The sequence below is a fragment of the Bubalus bubalis genome, chromosome 19 (assembly GCF_019923935.1).
Source record: "Bubalus bubalis isolate 160015118507 breed Murrah chromosome 19, NDDB_SH_1, whole genome shotgun sequence".
Lineage (NCBI taxonomy): Eukaryota > Metazoa > Chordata > Mammalia > Artiodactyla > Bovidae > Bubalus > Bubalus bubalis.
The window spans coordinates 15,071,940-15,097,478 of record NC_059175.1 but is presented as its reverse complement, the minus strand read 5'-3'; the positions used below and the strand labels follow the sequence as shown (position 1 = coordinate 15,097,478).

The 25,539-nt window shown below is 37.9% G+C and overlaps 1 protein-coding gene across 13 annotated transcripts in view; it reads left to right on the top strand.

The window, feature by feature from the left end:
• Nucleotides 1-25,539, top strand: part of RNF180 (ring finger protein 180) — a 305,707-nt gene that overhangs the window by 60,806 nt on the left and 219,362 nt on the right. For 12 of the 13 annotated variants that reach the window (XM_044932401.2, XM_044932398.2, XM_044932399.2 and 9 more), the window contains exon 2: nucleotides 10,963-11,097. In XM_044932401.2, the coding sequence (XP_044788336.2) occupies nucleotides 10,963-11,097 (135 nt within the window). Of the gene's footprint in view, nucleotides 1-10,962; nucleotides 11,098-14,675; nucleotides 14,786-25,539 lie in introns of those variants that run through there. The other variant, XM_044932403.2, reaches the window with a different exon arrangement.

Here is a 25,539-nt window from a genome sequence, read left to right as displayed (position 1 = left end):
CCAATGTTCATCGCAGCACTGTTTATAATAGCCAGGACATGGAAGCAACCTAGATGTCCATCAGCAGATGAATGGATAAGAAAGCTGTGGTACATATACACAATGGAGTATTACTCAGCCATTAAAAAGAATACATTTGAATCAGTTCTGATGAGGTGGATGAAACTGGAGCCTATTATACAGAGTGAAGTAAGCCAGAAAGAAAAACACCAATACAATATACTAACGCATATATATGGAATTTAGAAAGATGGTAACAATAACCCTGTGTACGAGACAGCAAAAGAGACACTGATGTATAGAACAGTCTTATGGACTCAGAGAGAGAGGGAGAGGGTGGGAAGATGTGGGAGAATGGCATTGAAACATGTAAAATATCATGTATGAAACGAGTTGCCAGTCCAGGTTCGATGCACGATACTGGATGCTTGGGGCTGGTGCACTGGGACGACCCAGAGGGATGGAATGGGGAGGGAGGAGGGAGGAGGGTTCAGGATGGGGAACACATGTATACCTGTGGCGGATTCATTTTGATATTTGGCAAAACTAATACAATTATGTAAAATTTAAAAATAAAATAAAAATTAAAAAAAAATAAAAGCAAAAAAAAAAAAAAAATACCATGATGCTGGGAGGGATTGGAGGCAGGAGGAGAAGGGGATGACAGAGGATGAGATGGCTGGATGGCGTCACTGACTCGATGGACATAAGTTTGAGTGAACTCCGGGAATTGGTGATGCACAGGCAGGCCTGGCGTACTCTGATTCACGGGGTCACAAAGAGTTGGACACGACTGAGTGACTGAACTGAACTGATAATTGCTAAGGTTTTCAGTAAGCCTCCTTTTAGCTGGTTAATGAAATTTCCTTCTATTTATGGAGTGCTAAGTATTTGTGTCTTTTTATCGTATCTAAATGTTGAACTTTATTGAAGGTTTTATTTTCTGTATTTCAAGATAATTATGTGTTTTTTTTCTTTTAATCTTATAGTTTGTAAAATATATTGAGTAGGTTTTGGGTTTTTTTTTAAATTACCCTTGAATTCCTGAAAATAATCTCATTTGGCCAAAATGTATTGTTCTTTTAAATCATTAATGGATTCTATGGCTAAAAATTTAAGATTTTATCATGTATTCATAGATTGATATTTAATTTTCTTATATTTTCTTTATCTAGTATCATATCTCCTTGTCTAGTTAATGTGTCAAAGTTATGTTTCATTTGCAGAGGTCAGCTTCCTTTTATGTTTTCTGGACCCCACAATTACATGGTACAAAGAGTATCCATTTCTTAAAGAACTAGTAAAATTTGCCAATTATATCATTTTTGCCTGGACCCACCTATTTTTATGAGTTTTGGAGAAGATATTCGAGGTCTGTTCAATTTTTAAAGTTTTGTTTGGGTCTTAGGTTTACAACTTGTTAGTCTCTCAGTCATGTCCGATTCTTTGAGACCCCTGCCAGACTCCAGTCTCCATGGAATTCTCCAGGCAAGAATACAGAGTGGCTAGCCATTCCTCTCTCCAGGGCATCTTCCCAACCCAGAGATTGAACCTGGGTGTCTTCCACTCAGGTGGAGGAGGACTCTACCATCTGAGCCACCAATGAAGCCCAAAATTTTGTTGGTTTATTCTTATTTTCTAATTTTAGATAAATTTTAATAATTTAGAGTTTTGTCCACTTCATCTCAATTTTAAATCCACGAATAAGGAGAAGAAGGTAAGCAAACTTTAGGGACCCAGAAGTGTAGAATTTGATCTGTGCCACTGGCTGATGTTTTACCATAAATAAGTGGTAATAGCCAGATGAAGGAATGAAATGCCCTTGTGTAGGTTATAATTCCAGTAGTTGACTTTATAGAAATTTTCCACCAAATTTGTTGTAAACATGTTTCTCCAGGGTGACTGAACTATCCTTCTTAGATATTTTAAAAGATATTGATGGAAAATAAGATTTACATCGGCAACATTTTGAGAACAGCTGTTTTGCATCAAGCACTAGTTCTCAAAATGTGGTCCACACTCCCTGGTGGAGCACAGAGAGTCAGGCAAACTATTCTTAGTAATACTAAGGTGTTATTTACCTTTTTAAATTCTGTTAACATTTTCATGAATCATGAGAAAGCAATAGTGAGTAAAACTGCTTCTGCTTTAGCAGAATCAAGGCAGTGGCGGCAAACAGCATTAAGAGCCACTGTAATCGTCACTGCCGTACACGTGCAGTGTGTGTGTTTAAACTGTTTATTGAAGCAATAACTAGTATTGACATTATTAAAGCTTCATTTTTCAATATCGACTTCCCTGGTAGCTCAGCTGGTAAAGAATCCGCTTACAATGCGGGAGACCCCGGTTCAATTCCTGGTCAGGAAGATCTGCTGGAAAAGGGATAGGCTACCCACTCCAGTTTTCCTGGGCTTCCCTGATGGCTCAGATCGTAATGAATCTGCCTGTAACCTGGGAGACCTAGGTTCGATCCCAGGGATGGGAAGATCACCTGGAGAAGGGAAAGGCTACCCAATCCAGTATTCTGGGCTGGAGAATTCCATGGACTTTATAGTCCACGGGGTTGCAAAGAGTCAGGCATGACTGAGTGACTTTCACGGCAATGATGACAAACAGTATTAATAGCCATTTTATTCTTCGCTGCCGTACACGTGTAGTTAAAAATCTGCCTATTGAAGCAGTAACTAGTGCTGATTTTATTAAATCTTTATTTTTCAATACATGTATTTCTAATAGTTCATGTGAAAAAAGTGGGAAGAATGCATAAAGCACATCTGTAGTACACTGAATGCTGATGGTGGGCAGTGTTGAAGAAAAGCCAGTGTTCAGTAGTTTCATTTGAGAGCTGAACTCTCCACCTTTCCATGGCGTACCATTTTTACTCATATGATTGACAAACTATGGTTTTTCAGACCTGGATGTTTGGCAGTATTTGTTGCAAGTGATAAAATTTGACTTTTAAACAAAAATTAGCACTTTGAAAAACTTGTATCCACTGTGATGAGCTTAACTACTGTCCAGTAATTAAAGAACTTTGCTCATGTTGGTAATGGTCATTGTGAGACATTCATATGTGTTCAGCAGTTAAGTTCATTTTCATGTTATGTTTCCCAAGGTCACTTCTCTGTTTGCTTTGATAGTTCTCTAGTTGCTGCCCCCAGGCCCTCAAAGTGTTAAAGCCATGTGGTATATGCTGCTCAAAATTGCTTAGACCCCAACAGAAAATGGGGACTTCCCAGGTGGCTCAGTGGTAACGAGTCCGCATGCCACTGCAGGAGATGTGGAAGACTCAGGTTTGATCCCTGGGTTTGAAAGATCCCTTGGAGGAGAAAATGGCAACCCACTCTGGTGTTCTTGCCTGGGAAATTCTATGGATAGAGGAGTCTGGCAGGCTACTGTCCATAGGGTCGCAGAGAGTCAGGCACGACTGAGCACACACACTCGCAGACAGAAAATAGTTTTCAGTTCTTTACTTATACAGATCCCTCTTTTCTAGAACCCATACCAGTGTCTAGAGAGCTAGACAGGGATGGCTTTGAGCTAGCAGTCAACAACCAGGCTGTATTCAAATCAGCTCAAAGACTAGCATTTTGTTAATAGGTTCATTAACCATGTTTGACCTCTTCTTTCAGCATAAATTCTCTGAAAGAAATCACCTCAGCTGTCCTATAAATATATCACCATTGGGTAGCCTCCAGTTCTTCTTTCAAGTTTAGATCTATATAAACACAGCTTTATTTCTTCCCTTGGTCTCCTAACATCTCTTGCTAAAGGACTTCTGTTTGGGTTGCCATATTAGTTATCCAGGCATACTTAATACTTGGTATTAAAAAAAGAATTTTTATAAGCTGATGGCGCTCATGCACCGTCGCAGCTGTGAAGAGAGACCCTACGTCCAAGGTAAGAGAAACCCAAGTAAGACAGTAGGCACTGAGAGAGGGGATCGGAGGGCAGACAGACTGAAACTACAATCACAGACAACTAGCCAGTCTGATCACATGGACTACAGCCTTGTCTAACTCATTGAAACTAAGCCATGACATGTGGGGCCACCCAGGACGGCCAGGTCATGCTGGAGAGGTTTGACAGAATGTGGTCCATTGGAGAAGGGAATAGCAAACCACTTCAGTATTCTTGCTTTGAGAATCCCATGAACAGTATGAAAAGGCAAAAAGAAGGACACTGAAAGATGAACTCCCCATGTCGGTAGTTGCCCAATATGCTACTGGAGATCAGTGGAGAAATAACTTCAGAAAGAATGAAGGGATGGAGGCAAAGCAAAAACAACACCCAGTTGTGAATGGGACTAGTCATGGAAGCAGGGTTTGATGCTGTAAAGAGCAATATTGCATAGGAACCTGGAATGTTAGGTCCACGAATCAAGGCAAATTGGAAGTGGTCAAACAGGAGATGATAAGAGTGAACATTGACATTCTAGGAATCAGTGAACTAAGATGGACTGAAATGGGTGAATTTAACTCAGATGACCATTATATCTACTACTGTGGGCAGGAATCCCTTAGAAGAAATGGAGTAGCCATCATAGTCAACAAAAGAGTCTGAAATGCAGTACTTGGATGCAATTTCAAAAATGACAGAATGATCTCTGTTCATTTCCAAGGCAAACCATTCAATATCACAGTAATCCAAGTCTATGCCCTGACTGGTAACATTGAAGAAGCTGAAGTTGAACAGTTCTATAAAGAACTACAAGACCTTCTAGAACTAACACCCAAAAAAGATGTCCTTTTCATTAGAGGGGACTGGAATGCAAAAATAGGATGTCAAGAAACACCTGGAGTAACAGGCAAATTTGGCCTTGGAGTACAGAATGAAGCAGGGCAAAGGTTAATAGAGTTCTGCCAAGAGAACACACTGGTCATAGCAAACACCCTCTTCCAACAACACAAGAGAAGACTCTACACGTGGACATCACCAGATGGTCGACACCAAAATCAGATTGATTATATTCTTTGCAGCCAAAGATGGACAAGCTCTATACAGTCAGCAAAAACAAGACTGTGAGCTGTCTGTGGCTCAGATCATGAACTCCTTATTGCCAAATTCAGACTGAAATTGAAGAAAGTGGAGAAAACCACTAGACCATTCAGGTATGACCTAAATCAGATCCCTTATGACTATACAGTGGAAGTGAGAAATAGATTTAAGGGACTAGATCTGATAGACAGAGTGCCTGATGAACTGTGGGTGGAGGTTAGTGACATTGTATAGGAGACAGGAATCAAGACCATCCCCAAGAAAAAGAAATGCAAAAAAGGGAAATGGCTGTCTGGGGAGGCCTTAGAAAAAGCTGTGAAAAGAAGGGATGCAAAGGAGAAAAGGAAGGATATACCCATTTGAATGCAGAGTTCCAAAGAATAGCAAGGAGAGATAAGAAAGTCTTCCTCAGTGATCAATGCAAAGAAATAGAGGAAAACAACAGAATGGGAAAGACTAGAGATCTCTTCAAGAAAATTAGAGATACCAAGGGAACATTTCATGCAAAGATGGGCTAAATAAAGGACAGAAATGGTATATACCTAACAGAAGTGAAGATATTAAGAAGAGGTGACAAAAATACACAGAAGAATTATACGAAAAAGATCTTCACATCCCAGATAATCATGATGGTATGATCACTCATCTAGAGCCAGATATCCTGGAATGTGAAGTCAAGTGGGCCTTAGGAAGCATCACTAGGAACAAAGCTAGTGGAGGTAGTGGATTACCAGTTGAGCTATTTCAAATCCTGAGAGATGATGCTGTGAAAGTGCTGCACTCAATATGCCAGCAAATTTGGAAAACTCAGCAGTGGCCACAGGACTGGAAAAGGTCAGTTTTCATTCCAGTCCCAAAGAAAGGCGATGCCAAAGAATGCTCACACTACCGTACAATTGTACTCATCTCACAAGCTAGTAAAGTAATGCTTAAAATTCTCCAAGGCAGGCTTCAGCAATATCTGAATCATGAACTTCCAGATGTTCCAGCTGGTTTTAGAAAAGTCAGAGGAACCAGAGATCAAATTGCCAACATCCGCTGGATCATAGAAAAAGCAAGAGAGTTCCAGAAGAACATCTACTTTTGCTTTATTGACTACCCCAAAGCCTTTGACTGTGTGGATCACAATAAACTGTGGAAAATTCTGAAAGAGATGGGAATACCAGACCACCTGACCTGCCTCTTGAGAAACCTGTATGCAGGTCAGAAAGCAACAGTTAGAACTGGACATGAAACAACATACTGGTTCCAAATAGGAAAAGGAGTACGTCAAGGCTGTATATTGTCACCCTGCTTATTTAACTTATATGCAGAGTACATCATGAGAGACTCTGGGCTGGAGGAAGCACAGCTGGAATCAAGATTGCTGGGAGAAATATCAATAACCTCAGATATGTAGATGACAGCACCCTTATGGCAGAAACCAAAGAAGAACTAAAGAGCCTCTTTTGAAAGTGAAAGAGGAGAGTGAAAAAGTTGGCTTAAAACTCAACATTCAAACTAAGATCATGGCATCTGGTCCCATCACTTCATGGGAAATAGATATGGAAACAGTGGCTGGCTTTATTTTTCTGGGCTCCAAAATCACTGCATTTGGTGACTGCAGCCATGAAATTAAAAGACGCTTACTCCTTGGAAGGAAAGTTATGACCAACCTAGACAGCATATTAAGAAGCAGAGACATTACTTTGCCAACAAAGGTCCATCTAGTCAAGGCTATGGTTTTTCCAGTGGTCATGTATGGATGTGAAAGTTGGACTATAAAGAAAGCTGAGCACCAAAGAATTGATGCTTTTGAACTGTCGTGTTGGAGAAGACCCTTGAGAGTTCCTTGGACTGCAAGGAGATCCAACCAGTCCATCCTAAAGGAGATCAGTCCTGGGTGTTCATTGGAAGGACTAATGCTAAAGCTGAAACTCCAATATTTTGGCCACTTGATGCGAAGAGCTGACTCATTTGAAAAGACCCTGATGCTGGGGAAGATTGAGGGCAGAAGGAGAAGGGGATGATAGAGAATGAGATGGTTGGATGGCATGACTGACTCAATGGACATGGGTTTGGGTGAACTCTGGGAGTTGGTGATGGACAGGGAGGCCTGGCGTGCTGTGATTCATGGGGTCGCAAAGAGTTGGACACGACTGAGTGACTGAACTGAGGTGACAAGACTTGTTGATTTGATTTCAGTGAACACTTGTGACTGTGATTTTTGGTGCCAGGTACAGTATTTGATTGTAAAATGCAGGTTTGAATAGAATATGGTGCTTTTTAGGATATCACCATTAATTAATAAGACACACGTAAGTGTACTACAATTTGACTAGTACTGCTGTTGAGGCATGTGCAGCATTGCCTGGAAACACAGAAGAGGGAGGAATTGTTTTCTGGGGAGTGTCGGTAAAAAAAAATTTTGAGCTCAGCCTTAAATGATAGAAAGTATTTCTTAAAGTCAGAGGAAAAAGAAGTGATTTACAAGAAGAGAGAATAGCAAATTTGAAAGTGGGACAGCAGAAAAAGGTATTTTTAGAAACTGCACAAAGATCTGCATAGTGGTTGTATAGAGTGTTCATGGAGGGGACACCAAGACTTGAGAGCTAGTTTGGAGTTGGGTTTTAAAGGATTTAAAGGGACTTTTTGTTTTTTAAAGAGGAAAGACTAAATGATCTTTTTATTCTTTTTAGAAAATATTGCAAAATTATGGTATTAAGAGGCAATCAAAAATTATGCCACTAAAAATATAGGGGAAAGATATAGAAGATTATACACATATGTCAGGACAGTTAAATTGGTAAAAAAATGTTATGAGTTTTTAAAATTTTGAGCTTTTAATGTCCATGGTAAAAGTTTCTTTTCAACTCTTTGAAATATGTGTAGGTTCAGTTGTGAATTATGAATTACAGATTCACAGAGAAATCCTGTATACCCTTCAAACAGTCTACTTTATTCAGATTTTAACAGTTGCACACACTTGTGTTTGTGTATATTTAGTTATATGCAGTCTTATCACATGTGTGGATTCATATGAGCAAACCACAATCAGATACATAACAGCTCCATCACAGGAATCCTTTGTGCTGCCTAATGAACCTTTTTTGACATCTTAAGAAGCTTAGGCTGTTTGTTTTTTTAATTAAAGTATAGTTGCTTTTTGGCTGGTCAGGTGGCACTAGTGGTAAAGAACCTTCCTGCCAGTGCAGGAGACTAAGAGACGTGGGTTCGATCTCTTGTGTTGAGAAGATCCCTTAGAGGGAGGGCATGGCAACCTACTCCAGTATTCTTGCCAAGAGAATCCAATGAACAGAGGAACCTGGCAGGCTACAGTCCATAGGGTCACAAAGAGTTGGACTTAATGTTTGTTTCATGTGTACAACATAGCGATTCAGTATTTTTACAGATTATACTTATTTAAAGTTATAACCATATAATGGCTATTTTTATCTGTGCTGTACAATGTATCCTTGTAGCTTGTATATATATTATGCATAGTGGTACCTCTTACTCCCATAGTCCTGTCTTTCCCCTTTTCCTTCTCCCCACTGGTAACTACTGAATTTGTTCTCTATATCTGTTAATCTGTTTTTCTTTTGTTATATACATTGATTTGTTTTATTTTTTAGATTCTACAGGTAAGTGATAGCATAGGGTATTTGCCTTTCTGTGTCAAATACTTATTCCACTAAGGTTAATACTCTGAAGGTCTGTTCATGTTGTTGCAAATAGAGCTTAGACTGTATTGTGTCCCCCCGAGTGTGGTCTTCAGATCACCTGTAGTAGAATCACCTAGTAAGCTTGTTGAATACACAGAGTCCTACCTTAGAAACATTGAATTAGATTTCCTGGGACTGTGACCTACATTTAAATAAACTCCCTAGGTGCTTCTAAAGTGCTTCTTATACTATACTTATCAGGATATGACTCTGAGGTGATATTCAAAAAGTAAAAAGAAACGTGAAATATTTTTACAGTATATTTTTAACAGCATATTAAAATTTTGATTTCAACATGAAATAAATATGAACATTATTAAGATATTTAACATTCCTTTTTTTCTACATGGTATTCAAAATCCTGTGTATGTTTTACACTTACTGTGCATGTCAGTTTAGATTAGCCACATTTCAAGTGCTTAATAACACGTCTAACAAGTGGCTACCATACAGGGTAGACAGAGCAAACAGCCAGCACAAAGGCCCTAAGGAAGATTCATGTAGAGATAGCATTTGACATTCAGAAGTTGAAATTATTGGTCTAGAGCTTTGGGGGAAAAAAAATCAAACTAGATATATAGAATTAAAAATCATTGCCATAAAAGTGTTGTCACACAGTATAATTCTCAGATTTTCAGTGAAAACTTATTAGAATCACCAATAGGGCTTTTTCTAATTGCATGATCCCGCTGCAAGAGGGTGTGGAACCGCCTGGAGGAAGGGGAGAAATAGGGAGGTGTGGATGGATCTCAGGGAGAGGGAGAGCATAGGCAGGTATGGAGTTTCTCCTTTGTTGATTCTGATACAGCCTCTCCCTACAAGCCCCACTCCTGGTTGGGAACTACTGGTGGTTTAAAGGGAGTTGAGTATAGATGCCAAGAAGACTATTGAGAGATGCATGGAGTGCGAGTGAAGCTAAGTAAAGGAGGAGGAGGAAGAGGTCAGGGTATTTGCAAATTCAGATGTTATTGATGATCATTGAGGACGGACTTTAAATGGAGTGTTCATCTGGGCCAAGGTGGGTTCTGAAGATGCCAGTGAAGACTGAACTGCTGCCTAGCACCTGAAGGTCAGAGCTAGATTGGCTTCAAGAGTGGCATGCTGTGCCCTTCCAAAATTTGGCTAAAGTCCATCTATATTCCCTCTCTTGTCCTTTCAGCTGTTATTAGTACATTTTAGTTAATTGTTTGTGTATTAACACAGCCTGTCCTCATCCTGGCCACATTAGAGGATCACCTGGGGAACTTTTTAATAAAATGTACCTGTTTCTAACTCCCTCCCCATCTCAGAAAAAGTCAAAATTGCTAGGAGTGGAACTTGGCCTGGACATCATTATTTTTTAAAACTTAAGTGATTCTAATGAGCCAGGGTTGAAAGCTGTTGATGTAGAAAGCATAGTAAGGGCTGTGACAGAAAATAAGTTTTGCTTGTCATTGTGCCTCCAGAGTTTGACTCATTGTATGGCATATGGTTGGTTAGCTCTCAGTAAATGTTTGTTAAATAAATGAAATACTAAAGAGCTAGCAAATGAGGAAGTGTGGCCAGGGAACTAGGCAGGTCCTAGTGTACAGCTTAATAAATGAACAGTTCCTTTTTTAATGATGATTAGTTACCAGGCAGATTCTTAAATACACTGCAATTTGGAATCCTTATTAGTGTGAAACTTTCCTCAAACTCATCTAAATCTCAGTACTGACATAAAATCTCAGGTACGAAAATAGGCTAAAAAACGTTAGGGTTATTATCTAAGTCTTTTTGTTTGATTGCACATACCACAAGATGTAATATTGTTCTACTGAATACAGTATACAAGAAAAATTATTGCATTTAGGATACAGGATTTTTCCCATTAATTTGAAGCAATTACTTCCAGTTTTCACAGAAATAACTATAACTCAGTAAATCCCATTATATTTAAAATTTAATAAACATCCTATTTATAAGAATAAAATTCTTTGTTACGACCCTTTTAACTGCAGTAACTTTAATTAACTCTTTGGCAGTTGCCTTTTACAACTTCTAGTGAAGACAGATGGAAAGAAATAAAATGTTTTGCAAAAGTAAGCTGGTAGTCACTAACATACTGCATGATTATCATGGATATAGTTTATAGAGCACCCATAGCCTAATAGTAGTAGGTACCTCAATAAATGATAATTCTTTCTGGTACACATGTAGCTAATGCTGTTCAAAGGGTTTAGAAAATCAGGTTTAATCTAACATGGTTTAACATTCTAAAAATGCATTAATTTTTCCACAGATGAAGAGAAGCAAAGAATTGGTAACTAAAAATCATAATCAAGAAGACATAAGTATTCTTCGTTGTTGGAAATGTAGAAAATGTATAGCAAGTTCTGGTTGTTTCATGGAATATCTTGAGAATCAAGTGACTAAGGTGAGTACTGCTAACTGTACCATCTTCAAATGATTTCCTAGTATAGGAATGCTGGGGACACATCTACACATGCACCCATATCCCTTCCATACCTGATGGCTTTTACCTTATTTTACCTTATCCACTGAAAACAATTCAGGGTGGCATTCAAAAGGCATCCAACCTTCCACATTACCATCATTTTACCTCCAGCTGCTAACAATAATGTGACCTTAAAGTTTTTTTTTAATATAAATTTATTTATTTTAATTGGAGGTTAATTACTTTACAATATTGTATTGGTTTTGCCATACATCAACATGAATCCGCCACAGGTATACACGTGTTCCCCATCCCGATCTCCCCCTCCCTCCACCCTCCCTGTACCATCCCTCTGGGTTGTCCCAGTGCACCAGCCCCAAGCAACCAGTATCATGCATCGAACTTGGACTGGCTATTCATTTCATATATGATGTTATACATGTTTCAATGCCATTCTCCCAAATCATCCCACCCTCTCCCTCTCCCACAGAGTCCATAAGACTGTTCTATACATCTGTGTCTCTTTTGCTGTCTTGCATACAGGGTTATCGTTGCCATCTTTCTAAATCCCATATGTATGTGTTAGTATACTGTATTGGTGTTTTCTTTCTGGCTTACTTCACTCTGTATCATAGGCTCCAGTTTCATCCACCTCATTAGAACTGATTCAAATGTATTCTTTTTAATGGTTGAGTAATACTCCATTGTATATATGTACCACAGCTTTCTTATCCATTCATCTGCTGATGGACATCTAGGTTGCTTCCATGTCCTGGCTATTATAAACAGTGCTGCGATGAACATTGGGGTACATGTGTCTCTTTCAATTCTGGTTTCCTCAGTGTGTATGCCCAGCAGTGGGATTGCTGGTCATAAGGCAGTTCTATTTCCAGTTTTTTAAGGAATCTCCACACTGTTCTCCATAGTGGCTGTACTAGTTTGCATTCCCACCAACAGTGTAAAAGGGCTCCCTTTTCTCCACACCCTCTCCAGCATTTATTACTTGTAGACTTTGGATCTCAGCTATTCTGACTTGCGTGAAGTGGTACCTCATTGTGGTTTTGATTTGCATTTCTCTGACAATGAGTGATGTTGAGCATCTTTTCATGTGTTTGTTAGCCATGTGTGTGTCTTCTTTGGAGAAATGTCTATTTAGTTCTTTGGCCCATTTTTTGATTGGGTCATTTATTTTTCTGGAGTTGAGCTGTAGGAGTTGCTTGTATATTCTCAAGATTAGTTGTTTGTCAGTTGCTTCATTTGCTATTATTTTCTCCCATTCTGAAGGCTGTCTTTTCACCTTGCTTATAGTTTCCTTTGTTGTGCAGAAGCTTTTAAGTTTAATTAGGTCCCATTTGTTTATTTTTGCTTTTATTTCCAATATTCTGGGAGGTGGGTCATAGAGGATCCTGCTGTGCTGTATGTCGGACAGTGTTTTGCCTATGTTCTCCTCTAGGAGTTTTATAGTTTCTGGTCTTACGTTGAGATCTTTAATCCATTTTGAGTTTATTTTTGTGTATGGTGTTAGAAAGTGTTCTAGTTTCATTCTTTTACAAGTGGTTGACCAGTTTTCCCAGCACCACTTGTTAAAGAGATCATCTTTAATCCATTGTATATTCTTGCCTCCTCTGTCAAAGATAAGGTGTCCATAGGTGCATGGATTTATCTCTGGGCTTTCTATTTTGTTCCATTGATTGATATTTCCATCTTTATCCCACTACCATACTGTCTTGATGACTGTGGCTTTGTAGTAGAGCCTGAAGTCAGGCAGGTTGATTCCTCCAGTTCCATTCTTCTTTCTCAAGATTGCTTTGGCTATTCGAGATTTTTTCTATTTCCATACAAATTGTGAAGTTATTTGTTCTAGCTCTGTGAAGAAGGCTGTTGGTAGCTTGATAGGGATTGCATTGAATCTATAGATTGCTTTGGGTAGTATACTCATTTTCACTATATTGATTCTTCCAATCCATGAACATGGTATATTTCTCCATTTGTTAGTGTCCTCTTTGATTTCTTTCACCAGTGTTTTATAGTTTTCTATATATAGGTCTTTAGTTTCTTTAGGTAGATATATTCCTAAGTATTTTATTCTTTTCGTTGCAATGGTGAATGGAATTGTTTCCTTAATTTCTCTTTCTGTTTTCTCATTATCAGTGTATAGGAATGCAAGGGATTTCTGGGTGTTGATTTTATATCCTGCAATTTTACTATAGTCATTGATTAGTTCTAGTAATTTTCTGGTGGAGTCTTTAGGGTTTTCTATGTAGAGGATCATGTCATCTGCAAACAGTGAGTTTTACTTCTTCTTTTCCAATTTTGATTCCTTTTATTTCTTTTTCTGTTCTGATTGCTGTGGCCAAAGCTTCCAAAACTATGTTGAATAGTAATGGTGAAAGTGGGCACCCTTGTCTTGTTCCTGACTTTAGGGGAAATGCTTTCAATTTTTCACCCTTTAGGATAATGTTTGCTGTGGGTTTGTCATATATAGCTTTTATTATGTTGAGGAATGTTCCTGACCTTAAAGTTTTAAGTGCAGTATCACAGACCTAAGTTGAAGATAATAGTCCATGTTTTTGTTTTTTTTTTTTTATCCCTACTGTGAGTGAACCTTAGTCATCACCACACAATTAAATTTTAAAAAAAGTAGAAAATGTTTTTATATGTATATAATATATATATATTATACATATATTGTTGATTTTGTTGTCATTTAGTTGCTCAGTCATGTCTGACTCTTTTGCATCCCCTTGGACTGTAGACTGCCTGGCTTTTTTGTCCATGGGATTTCCCAGTCAAGAATACTGAAGTGGGTTACCATTTCCTTCTCCAGGGAATCTTTTCCACCCAGGGACGGAAGTTGTGTCTCTGTGTCTTCTGCTTTGGCAAGTGGATTCTTTACCACTGCGCCACCTGTGAAGCCCCAATATATATTAGACATATATTGTATGTACCCCTGTATGTTTATATAGGTGTATATATTATACAGTCAAAGGAGAAGACTCTTGAGAGTCTCTTGGACTGCAAGGAGATCCAACCAGTCAGTCGTAAAGGAAATCAGTCCTGAATATTCACTGGAAGGACTGATGCTGAAGCTGAAACTCCAATACTTTGGCCACCTGATGCAAAGAACTTACTCATCGAAAAAGATCCTGATGCTGGGCAAGATTGAAGGCAGGAAGAAAAGGGGACAACAGAGGATGATATGATTGGATAGCATCACCAACTAGATGGACATGAGTTTGAGCAAGCTCTGGGAGTTGGTGATGGAAAGGAAAGCCTGGCATGCTGCAGTCCATGGGGTTGCAAAGAGTCAGAGAGGAATGAGCAACTGAACTGAACTGATTACATGTGAATACATATGAATATACTGAGAGCAATATGCAAGAGGAAATATCAAAGAAGTCCATACTAGATAGTTATCCATGGACTTCACAGGGAAGTCTCAGTTTAGCAGAGAGTGGTTATAATTACCTGTCATTGTTTTCCCCTTCTTTGAGTGATTGTTCTGTTTTCTTTTTTTGCCTCATTTGATCATGATTATTTCCTATCCACTCTCACAGATTAGCCAACTTGAACTGGTAATAGTGAAAGACTTTGGTGGCATTGCTTACTGCATGTCAGATACTTTTAAAAAACTGAAAACATTTTAATGGGAATGAAAGTTTTCATGGTGAGTATTTATTGGGTATAGTATAGCTTGATAAATTTTTTCAGCCCTGCTATTAATCAGATCAAGATGTATGATGTTTTCATCACCCCAGAAATCTATCTTGTCTGTTTTCAGGCAATATTCACCCCCTCACATGGAAACCACTGTATTAATGTCTATCACTGCGGACTGCTTTTGCCTGTTCTGACCTTCATTCAAATGAAATCATATACTCTTTTGTACCTGACTTATTTTGCTCAGCATGTTTTAGAGGTTCATTTATGTTTTATACGTAGTAGTTTGCTTCCTTTTTCCTGAGTAGTATGCCATTAATGAATATACCACAGTTTATCAGTTTTTTATGCTGATAGATCTAGTTTTCTTGGGGTTATGAATAAAACTGCTATCAGTATTCTTATAAAAGACTGTGTTTTGTTACTTCTTTTTTGATATATATATATATAGGAATGATGACGGAATTATACAGTACCTGTATTTTAAAGTTTTTAGAAACTGCTTGTAGTTTTCCAAAGAAAATGTTCATTTCCGACAGTAATGATGAGAATTCTAGTTGCTCAATATCTTTCTCTACATGTGGTATTTTCAGACTTTGTAATTTTGGACATTATGGTAGATATAGTGGTATATCATTATGTGTTTAATTTGCTTTTCCCTAGTGAAAATGATGTCCAATACATTTTTTGATGCTTATTGTTTAGTTCAGTTCAGTTCAGTTGCTCAGTCATGCTCTTTGCGACCCAATGGACTGCAGCATACCAGGTTTCCCTGTCCATCACCAGCTCCTAGAGCTTCCTCAAACTCATGTCCATCTAGTTGGTGATACCATCCAGCTATCTCATCTTCTGTGGTTCCCTTCTCCTCTTGCCTTCAGTCTTTCCCAGAATCATGGTCTTTTCCAATGAGTCAGTTCTTCGCATCATGTGGCCAAAGTACTGGAGTTTCAGCATCAGCATCAGTCCTTCCAGTGAATATTCAGGACTGATTTCCTTTACAATTGACTGGTTGGATCTCCTTGCAGTCCAAGGGATTCTCAAGAGTCTTCTCCAACACCACAGTTCAAAACCATCAATTATTTGGTGCTCAGCTTTCTTTATAGTCCAGCTGTCACATCCATACATGACCACTGGAAAACCCATAGCTTTGACTAGATGGACCTTTGTCAGCTAAGTAATGTCTCTGCTTTTTACTGTGCTGTCTAGGTTGGTCATAACTTTCCTTCCAAGGAGTAAGCGTCTTTTAATTTCATGGCTGCAGTCACCATCTGCAGTGATTTGGGAGCCCAAAAAAATAAAGTCTGACACTGTTTCCACTGTTTCCCCATCTATTTCCCATGAAGTGATGCGACCAGATGCCATGATCTTCATTTTCTGAATGTTGAGCTTTAAGCCAACTTTTTCACTCTCCACTTTCACTTTCATCAAGAGGCTTTTTAGTTCCTCCTCACTTTCTGCCGTAAGGGTGGTGTCATCTGCATATCTGAGGTTATTGATATTTCTCCCAGCAAACTAGATTCCAGCTTGTGCTTCATCCAGCCTGGCATTTCACATGATGTACTCTGCATCATGTGAAATAAGCAGATGACAATATATAGCCTTGACGTACTCTTTTCCCAATTTGGAACCAGTCCATTTTTGCATGTCTGGTTCTAACTGTTGTTTCCTGACCTGCATACAGATTTCTCAGAAGGCAGGTAAGATGGTCTGGTATTCCCATCTCTTGAATAAAAAATTTTTCCACAGTTTGCTGTGATCCACACAGTCAAAGGTTTTGATGTAGTCAATAAAGCAGAAGTAAATGTTTTTGTGGAACTCTCTTGCTTTTTTGATGATCCAGTGGCTGTTGGCAATTTGATCTCTGATTCCTCTGCCTTTTCTAAATCCAGCTTGAACATCTGGAAGTTCATGGTTCATGTTCTTTTGAAGCCTGGCTTGGAGAATTTTGAGCATTACTTTGCTAGCGTGTGAGATGAATGCAATTGTGTGGTAGTTGCCCATTCTTTGGCATTGCCTTTCTTTGGGATTGGAATGAAAACTGACCCTTTCCATTCCTGTGGCCACTGCCGAGTTTTCCAAATGCTGGCATATTGAGTGCAGCACTTTCACAGCATGATCTTTTAGGATTTGAAATAGCTCAACTGGAATTCCATCACCTCCACTAGCTTTGTTTGTAGCGATGGTTCCTAAAACCCACTTGAATTTGCATTCCAGGATGTCTGGCTCTAGGTGAGTGATCACACCATTGTGGTTATCTGGGTCATGAGTATCTTTTTGGTATAGTTCTCCTGTGTATTCTTGCCACCTGTTCTTAATCTTCTGCTTATTGGTTAAACATTGTTTTAAATGTTTTATATTATTCATTCCTGATAATATAAAGGTAGAAAGATTGTCTTGAAGGAAATAAGCTATCGTCTCCTCTTTATAGATAAGGAAACTGAGCCGCAGAAGATTAAATATATTGAGTCTGATTGTACTGTTACTAAGCAGTGCAGTTAAAATTGAATCTGACAGTGAGAGTTCTGACCCTCACACTCTTTTTCGTGCCTTTGCTCCTCCCTCAGAGTATCATGAGCAAGAGAAATTCAAACACTGCACTAGGGTATAGCGGGATAGGTTGTGGAAGAGAGTGATACAGAATTGAAAAATCTTTCTGGTTCTCTAGGAGGTTTTATATTATATGCACATAAAACATACATATTTTAAACCTATTAAAAGCCTGTCTCAGGAATAATTCAATATCACTGTTAACTCCAGGGAGAAGGAGGAATGTGTAAATAGAGGGGGATCCTGAGAGGGTTTTTAAAGTAGCAGTAATGTACTCATTAAACTGGGTAGTGGTTGTATGTATTGGTGTTTGTGTCTCTTTAAAGATTTCTTTAAACTATACAAACATCTTTTGCATTAGGAACACATATATTTGATGTAAATATTAAAGAGGAACATAGAAGGATCTGTTTTAATTAAAGGAAACAATAAAATAAAATACTGGAGTCTGTAAGTAATTTATAAGATGCTGGGCTGAAAGAGGGGCTTCCCTGGTGGCTCACATGGTAAAGAATCTGCCAGTAGTGGGGGAGACCTGGGTTGGATCCCTGGGTCAGGAAGATCCCCTGGAGAAGGGAATGGCTACCCACGCCAGTATTCTTGCCTGGAGAATTCCATGGACAGTGGAGCCTGGCGGGCTATGGTCCATGGGATCACAAAGAGTCAGACATGACTGAGCACTCATATTTTTACTTCATGCTGAAGGAATGCTAAATTTATCACCTATCCAATTATCTTAATTTATTACGTATTAACAGTATAATTTAAAATATATCTATGTATAAAATAAGTGTTTTGCTTGTTTCTGAAAGTGTTTTTTTTTTTTTTTTGGTCTACTTTCTGTAGATGAAATCACAATGTAGGTAGGCATTCTGATGGAAATTGCTGCTTTTAGTGATATCACCCTGTAGTATAGCTCATTTTTCCCTTCTATATAGTATTCTAGTGTATTAATATATCACAGTTTGTAAGGCATTCTGCCACTGAGTTCTATCTGGCTGCTGTGCTCTGACAAGCCGTGCTGCTATGAGTTTTCTTGTCCGTATCTTGGTAACATGGGCAGGGGTCTGCACTGGAAGTGGAGCGTGCATCACAGCACATGTGCATCTTCACCTTTACTGGGGGATGCTAAGTTGTTTTCAAGTGTCAGTCTGTGAGTAGTGGTTAAACATTGCTGTGAGTCCACATCTTTTCCAACATTTAACATCTCATTGTTTAAGTCTCTTTGTGTTTCCTGTGAAATGCCTTTTTCCCCCCTTTTCTGTTTTTCTGTTGTGCAATTTTGATTTTGGGGAGCTCTTTACATATTCTGAATACTAATTATTTGTTATTGTATTGCAGATATCTTTTACTAGTTTATGTAACTTTTATTTCACTCTTTGTGGTATCTTTTGATAAACAGAATTTTTGATATAAGGTAGATGGATTTATTAGTCATCTCCTTTATGTTCTATACTTTTTTTCTTAAAAAATTCTTCAGTACCCTGTGGGAAAGTTTTTCTTTTTTTCCCCTTTCCTCCTACTGAATAACAAAATTGAGATAGACAAGCTTTTTCTTTTGTTTTTCTGAACAACAGGTTTATTTCTCATTCACCCTTATGCTGATGTTATAACCCTGCTTTTTGTAGGAGCTCCCCCTTAGAGTCTCCCAACCCTGAGCAAAGCCTGGACTTTGTCTCCTTTCTTCATCATCCCGCGCAGGTATGAAATGGCCCTCAGAAGGACATAGAGGATCAGGACACTGAGGAAATAGCATTTACTGAGGAACTGTTGGTTCTAGGACCACAGTTGTTTAGTCCTGACCAGTGCCAGAAAATGAAAGCCTCACACTTGGCTCTCAGTGCCCACAGAACTAGGAATGGACTGCAGACCAACCAAATACCTTCAGAGTTAACCTTGTTAAAAGAAATAGCAGAAATATTCTCATGACTTCTTTTTTCATAATATTGATCCATGTATCAGATTGGTGGATGCTGGGTCATATGTGGAACTTGAACTGTAAGAGAATCTGGGACATTTGAGCTTTAGTTTTCCAGTGACTGGCATGTGACTGGGAATTTAGAATGGAATTCTGAGACAGTCTACAATGTTCACCGGTACAAAAAGGAGCTTCTTCTCTACCTTCAGGCTTGAGATACCTGCAATGTGGGCAAGAACCAAAACAGAAAGCAAAATAACAATGAAAACCCTAAAAACAGAACATAACAAAGTTGACCTCCATTTGTGAAGTCTGATGGGGTGGGGGTTCTGGGCAGAGATGGTGTCCTTAGTTTTAATTTCTTAGCTTTTACACAGTTTTGGACAAGTTTCTGTGGCCTAAAAGACATTTAAATAGAGAGATCTAGGAGGCTGCTGGTTCTATGGATATGGGATTCAGAACAGAGATCTGAACTAAAAATGTGGTTTTGGGAGTCATCAGCATTTAAATGGTGAGTGAAAGAAGATGAGATCACTATGCAGAGTGTGAATGGAAAGAGAAAGGAAGGGGCCTAGGAGCATTCAAGGGATGGACAGAAAAAAAAAAAATTGACAAAATAGGAAAAAAAGAGTAGTGAGAAATACAGGAGTGAAAATCAAGATACAGTGTTAATGGAAGTCAAGCAATGAATGTCTTCCAGAAGGAAGTATTGGTTAGTAGTATTGAATGCTATAGGGAGATGTAGAAGACCAGATACTGCTTAATGTGCAAGTTGTATACTACATAATTCTAGAAGGTGCTAGTCTGTGAAAGGTGCCCCCAGATTTGTACAAAAATGTACAAACTGTATGGCCAAATGTAGAGACTGAATGAGAATTTAAAGCGTGCTTTGGTTTTAGCAAAGAGGAGATCATTGGTCAGTATTCTTTGTAGTTGTGAGCTCTAACCCCTAAAGTGACTGTATCTGGAGACGGGTCTTTAGGAGGTTATTAAGGTTACATGAGGTCATATGGATGGGGCCTTAATCCAGTAAGACTGTGGCTTATAAGAGAAAGAGATTTCTCTCTTTCTCTTTCCATGTGATGACACAGAAAGAAGGCAGCTATCTACAAACTAAAAGGAGAGTTCCTACCAGTACCAAAGCATGCTGGAGCTTTGATCTTCAGCTTCTAGCCTCCAGGATTGTGAGGAATAGATGTCTGTTGTCTAAGCCACCCAGTCTGTGGTATTTTGTTATGCCAGTTCAAACCAACTAAGACATGACGGGCCCTGTAACAGGCTCAGGAAATTCAACAAAGAGCAGAAGAGAAATGTTCTTTCCTTTTGAAGCTTTCAGGATAGTGTTCAATCATAAATATTAAATTATTAGCTGCATAAGTGGGAAAAAAGGAATCATATACAGGGCCATGAAGGTAGGACGTGCACAGGGGATTGTTGTAAGGCAAAGGCTTTCCTGAGGAAGTGGCTTTTGTGGAGAATAGTAAATGAGTAACCCAGGTAGTGCAAGACAGAGGACATTCCAGGCTTTGGGACCAGCACATTCAAAGGCCCCGTGGTAGAAAGAATATATCTCCATGAAACTAGAAGATTTCTATGATTGAAGTGCAGAGATCAAGAGGGAATTTGACCAGATTTGAGGCTAGAAAGATGGGTGTTGATTAGATCATTTCTGTTTTTTTAAGACAAATCAAGGACTGATCATTTTCCTGAAAAAGCTGGAAAGTCAATGAAAAGGAGTGACATGACCATTAATTCTTAAAAATCATTTTGGCAATTATGAAAGAGTGAAATTAGAAAGTTAGCAAGAATATATGCAGAGAATGTTCTGCCTTTAAGGCTTTTGATTTCTTCTTATTCATTCAGACCTTTTGAGTAAAAAAAAAAATCACTCTTGAAGTACTTTCTCAAAGTGCAAATAGGAAAACCAGGCAGTCCAGCTTTTTATTATCTGACCTTTTTACTATAATGTTTATAGCTGCAGTATTTAAATAATATAGTTGGCTCACTTTTGTATTGGCTAGGGGAATGTTATTACTAATGTTGCAAATGTGTTAAAGTGTTAAACAACTTTCAAAATAGCATGTAATAATATTACGTTAATTTAACTGCCAAGAAATTATTCATCAGCAATCAGAAACGCAATGATAGGAGAGGATACAGACATACCCAAATCAGTCAAAAGGATTCCAAAAACTATTCAAATGTAAATTGATGATGCAGTATATTGTTAAAGTATGCTGAAGGATTTGTCTGCTCTGGGAAATACAGGAGATTCAGAGTCTGATTAATTCTTGATTTTGATAGAAAAATCGACATCAGTAGGATACTACTAAATGCGTAAATAAAAATATTTCTTTTCAAATTAGCATAACAACACTGCATATTAGTTCTTCCCTCTGCTTTGGCCCTAAAAAGTTTCAGAGCCAAAATTGTGTTGTAGCTCTAGAAAGTATATGAGACCTTGAAACATGGTTTTTGTAAACTACCATCATTCCTGGTTCTATTTTACTTTTTCTGTCCTTTTTCCTTAATTTGGATCCAAATTAAAAAATTGAAACAAAATAGCATACAATAATAAATTATGCCAACTTTATACATTTAACCTGTTCTGCTCAATTAAAACTTTTAACAATCATTAAATGATAAGATAATGCGTACAATTTGTAATTTTAAAAGTAAGTTCTTTGTACATAGCCACTGAAAACATATCTACACTTAAAGAAAAAATGAAATAACAATGCATTAGCTCCCCCTGCTGCTTGAACAAAAGATTTTATTTACAAAATATTTTGTCAGCATTTTTTTCTGACAGCATTAAGTGAAATTTGCTGTTAGTTACTTCTCTTCCTTCACTTCCTCCTTTGTCCACATGATAAACTTGAGACATAAAAAAACTGTCTAGTGAGGTTTTTAAAATCCTAATTTTACCATGTTCCTAATTTTCAGGCTATATTTTCTCCAAGGAGATAACCTGACATGCAGCTATTTTAAGCCTTTAAATTCCTTAAATGAAATTGCTTCATGTTTAACAATTCATCCTGAAATACATTCATTAAAACTTGTTTTATCACATGTATTTGTGTTTTTTTTCAAAATTAAGTGACTATAGATTTTATAAACTTAATAGATTGTCTTATTTTACCTGTAAAATTAAATTGAAAGTAAATATCATGAATATCATATATTTCTAAGACTGTGTCATTACAGTTGAAATAGTTGTCAGTCTCATTTATAATTGAGGCTTCTGTGTTAATCCTAGCTTTCTTTGTTTGCCATATCTAATTTTCAGAAAAAGAAACAATACTATATATTCTTTACCCAGCCTTTTATGCTCCTCCCACCGTTATCAACTGCTGTAACTGATCTTGTCTTTTTTGTTGGTGTGAGAATATACTTTAACTTTTAAATATTTAAAGAAAAATATGTTTTTGCTTTATGTTGTGTGAGTGCATGCTAAGTCACCTCAGTCATGTCCGACTCTTTGCGAGGCTATGAACTATAGCCCCACAGACTCCTCTGTTGATGGGATTCTCCAGGTGAGAATATTAGAGTGGGTTGCCATCCCCTTCAGGGGATCTTCCCGATCCATCCAGGGATCGAACCCGAGTCTCCTGTGGCTCCTGTGTTGCAGGTAGATTCTTTACCGCTGAGCCACCTGGGAAGCCCTGCTTTATGTTAATAGTTCTCAAATCTAAGAGATTGGTTTGGGGGGGTCACATATCAGAATCAACTGGAATTTTTTTCTAAACCTTGGTTTTTTCTATATGTTAGTATATTATTTTTGTTTAATTTAAAAATAAGTTATATTTCCAATTTTTTTTGTTTTGTTTTGCTTTTCTGGTAACCCTTTGGAAGACTAGTAATATCGTGCTTTAAACCATACTTAGGCTAACATGTAAGAGATGAGAGTGTGAAAGTATTAGTTGCTCAGTTGTGTCTGACTCTCTGTGACTCCATGGACTGTAGCCCGCCAGGCTCCTCTGTCTGTGGGATTCACCAGGCAAGAATACTGGAGTGGGTAGCCATTCCCATCTCCAGGGGATCTTCCCAGCCTAGGGTTCAAACCTGGTCTTCTGCATTGCAGGCAGCTTCTTGACCCTCTGAGCCACCAGAGAAGCCAATTGTCCTATAAAAATAGTATTGATTTGGTATAGGAAGTAACAGTGGAAGCTCAGTGAGTTGAGTTCTGAAACCAGACTGCCTGGATGGAAATCCTTGCTTTGGTGCTTCCTATGTGACCTTGGACAGGTTACATAAAAGTTAGTTTCTCTTGTTTAAGTTTCCTTATTTGTAAAAAAACAAAACCCTTGAAACAGTACCTGGGCATAATAAGCACAGTACAAATGCTTGTTATCTGGTAAAAATAAGATGTACATTGTAAAACTTCCTTCACCTACCTAGATCTATGACTCCAGTGTTTATTCTCATAGGATTGCATGAAAAACATCTCTGGAATTTGTAACAGATGGTTTCCTAGTATTGTAATCAAAATATGTGATTAAATATGATCATTTTATCTGATTAAATGAAATAACAGAATATGAACAATGAAATAGAAATATGAGACAGTAAGTGTAAGGTAAAACGCAGTCCCTGCCATATAAATGAATTTCTTTACTCCTTTTGTATTGTCAACATTGTGTCTAGTCATGACTTAATAATTACTCATAGGTTGATTGCCATTATTTTACTTTGATGTAATTTTCTATTCTTTATACCAATGTAGAAATTCCCTGGTGGCTCAGCAGTAAAGAATCCACCTACCAATGTAGGAGATCTGGGTTCGATCCTTGGGTCAGGAAGATCCCCTGGAGAAGGAAATGACAACCCACTCCAGCATTCTTGCCTGGGAAATCCCATGGACAGAGGAGCCTGGTGGACTGCAGTCCATGGGATTGCAGACTCAGACACGACTGAGCAACCAAACAGTAACAACAACAAAAGAAATATTTATTTACCTCAGAGATAGAACCTTGAAAAGCCAGAAAAAGTTTCAGATCTAATACTGAAGTAAAGACAGCTATATTTGTCAATTTCAATTTGTGTTCACTATGGACGTGAGTCTGAGTGAACTCTGGGAGTTGGTGATGGACAGGGAGGCCTGGCGTGCTGCGATTCATGGGGTCACAAAGAGTTGGACACGACTGAGCGACTGATCTGATCTGATCTGATCTGATGAGAACCTTTTAAAGAATTCATTAGTTATGCTAATCTGTGTACCTATCAGTGCCTCAGCTCTTAATGAAAGGGGTTAATGTATATAGATATTGATGTTTACAAAATTAATTCTGTTCTTCAGAAGTTAAATTTAGGTAAAGTAGGAGAAGTTACACTGCTTATAATTTTATGAGTCACTTCCTGTCATTTTCCCAAGGTTCCTTAAAAAATAAGTTTATATGGTTCATTTAAATTTGTTATAATGGACCTTGGCTAATATGAGTCAATTGTTAAGAATTCATTTTTTTAAATACATTTTCCCTAAGAATATAGAGAGTAAGAATGAGCAGACTATTATCAGTGCACATTTTTGGCAGTCTTCAGGAGTTTGAAGGAAATATTTAAAAAATAAGGGGCTAGAGATTGTAACTGATAATGAGTACATTGAAAAATCGATAAAATCTGACATAGAATAGGCATTCTTTCACTCAAAAAGGATTCATTAAGTTCCTGTTTTATTTTAGGTATTGTGCTGTGATCTGAGCATACAAAGAGGACTAAGATAGTACATGCTCAAGGAACTTAACAACTAAAAATTTTAGGATTTTCACATTTTTAAAAAATTTTTATTGGGGTATGATTTACAATGTTGTGTTAGTTTCAGGTGTACAGCAAAGTGAATCAGTTATACGTATACATATACCCGCCACTCATAGTCATTAAAAAGAGTTTTGAGTAGAGTTCCTAGTGTCATACAGTAGGCCCTTACTAGTTATCTCTTCTATAATTGGTAGTGCTCAGGTGTCAGTCCCAGTCTTCCAATTCATGTCTCTCCCTTGCAGATGTTTCTTGATTGCTTTTCTTTAAGGATATTTTTCTTTACTATTTTTTAAAATCAGTTTTATTAGGATATAATTTGCGTATAATGAAATGCAGATTTCAATGAGCTTTGACAAATGTGTACGTACTCTTGTACCTGCCACCATTGTTAAGATGTACATTTGGTCTTTTCTAGAGGCTCCTATATAAGTTATCCTATATATTCTTTTATATCTAGCTTTTTATGTTCAGCATAATGTTTTTGAGATTGATTCATATTATTGCATATGTCAGTAGTTCATTCCTTTTTATTACTGAGT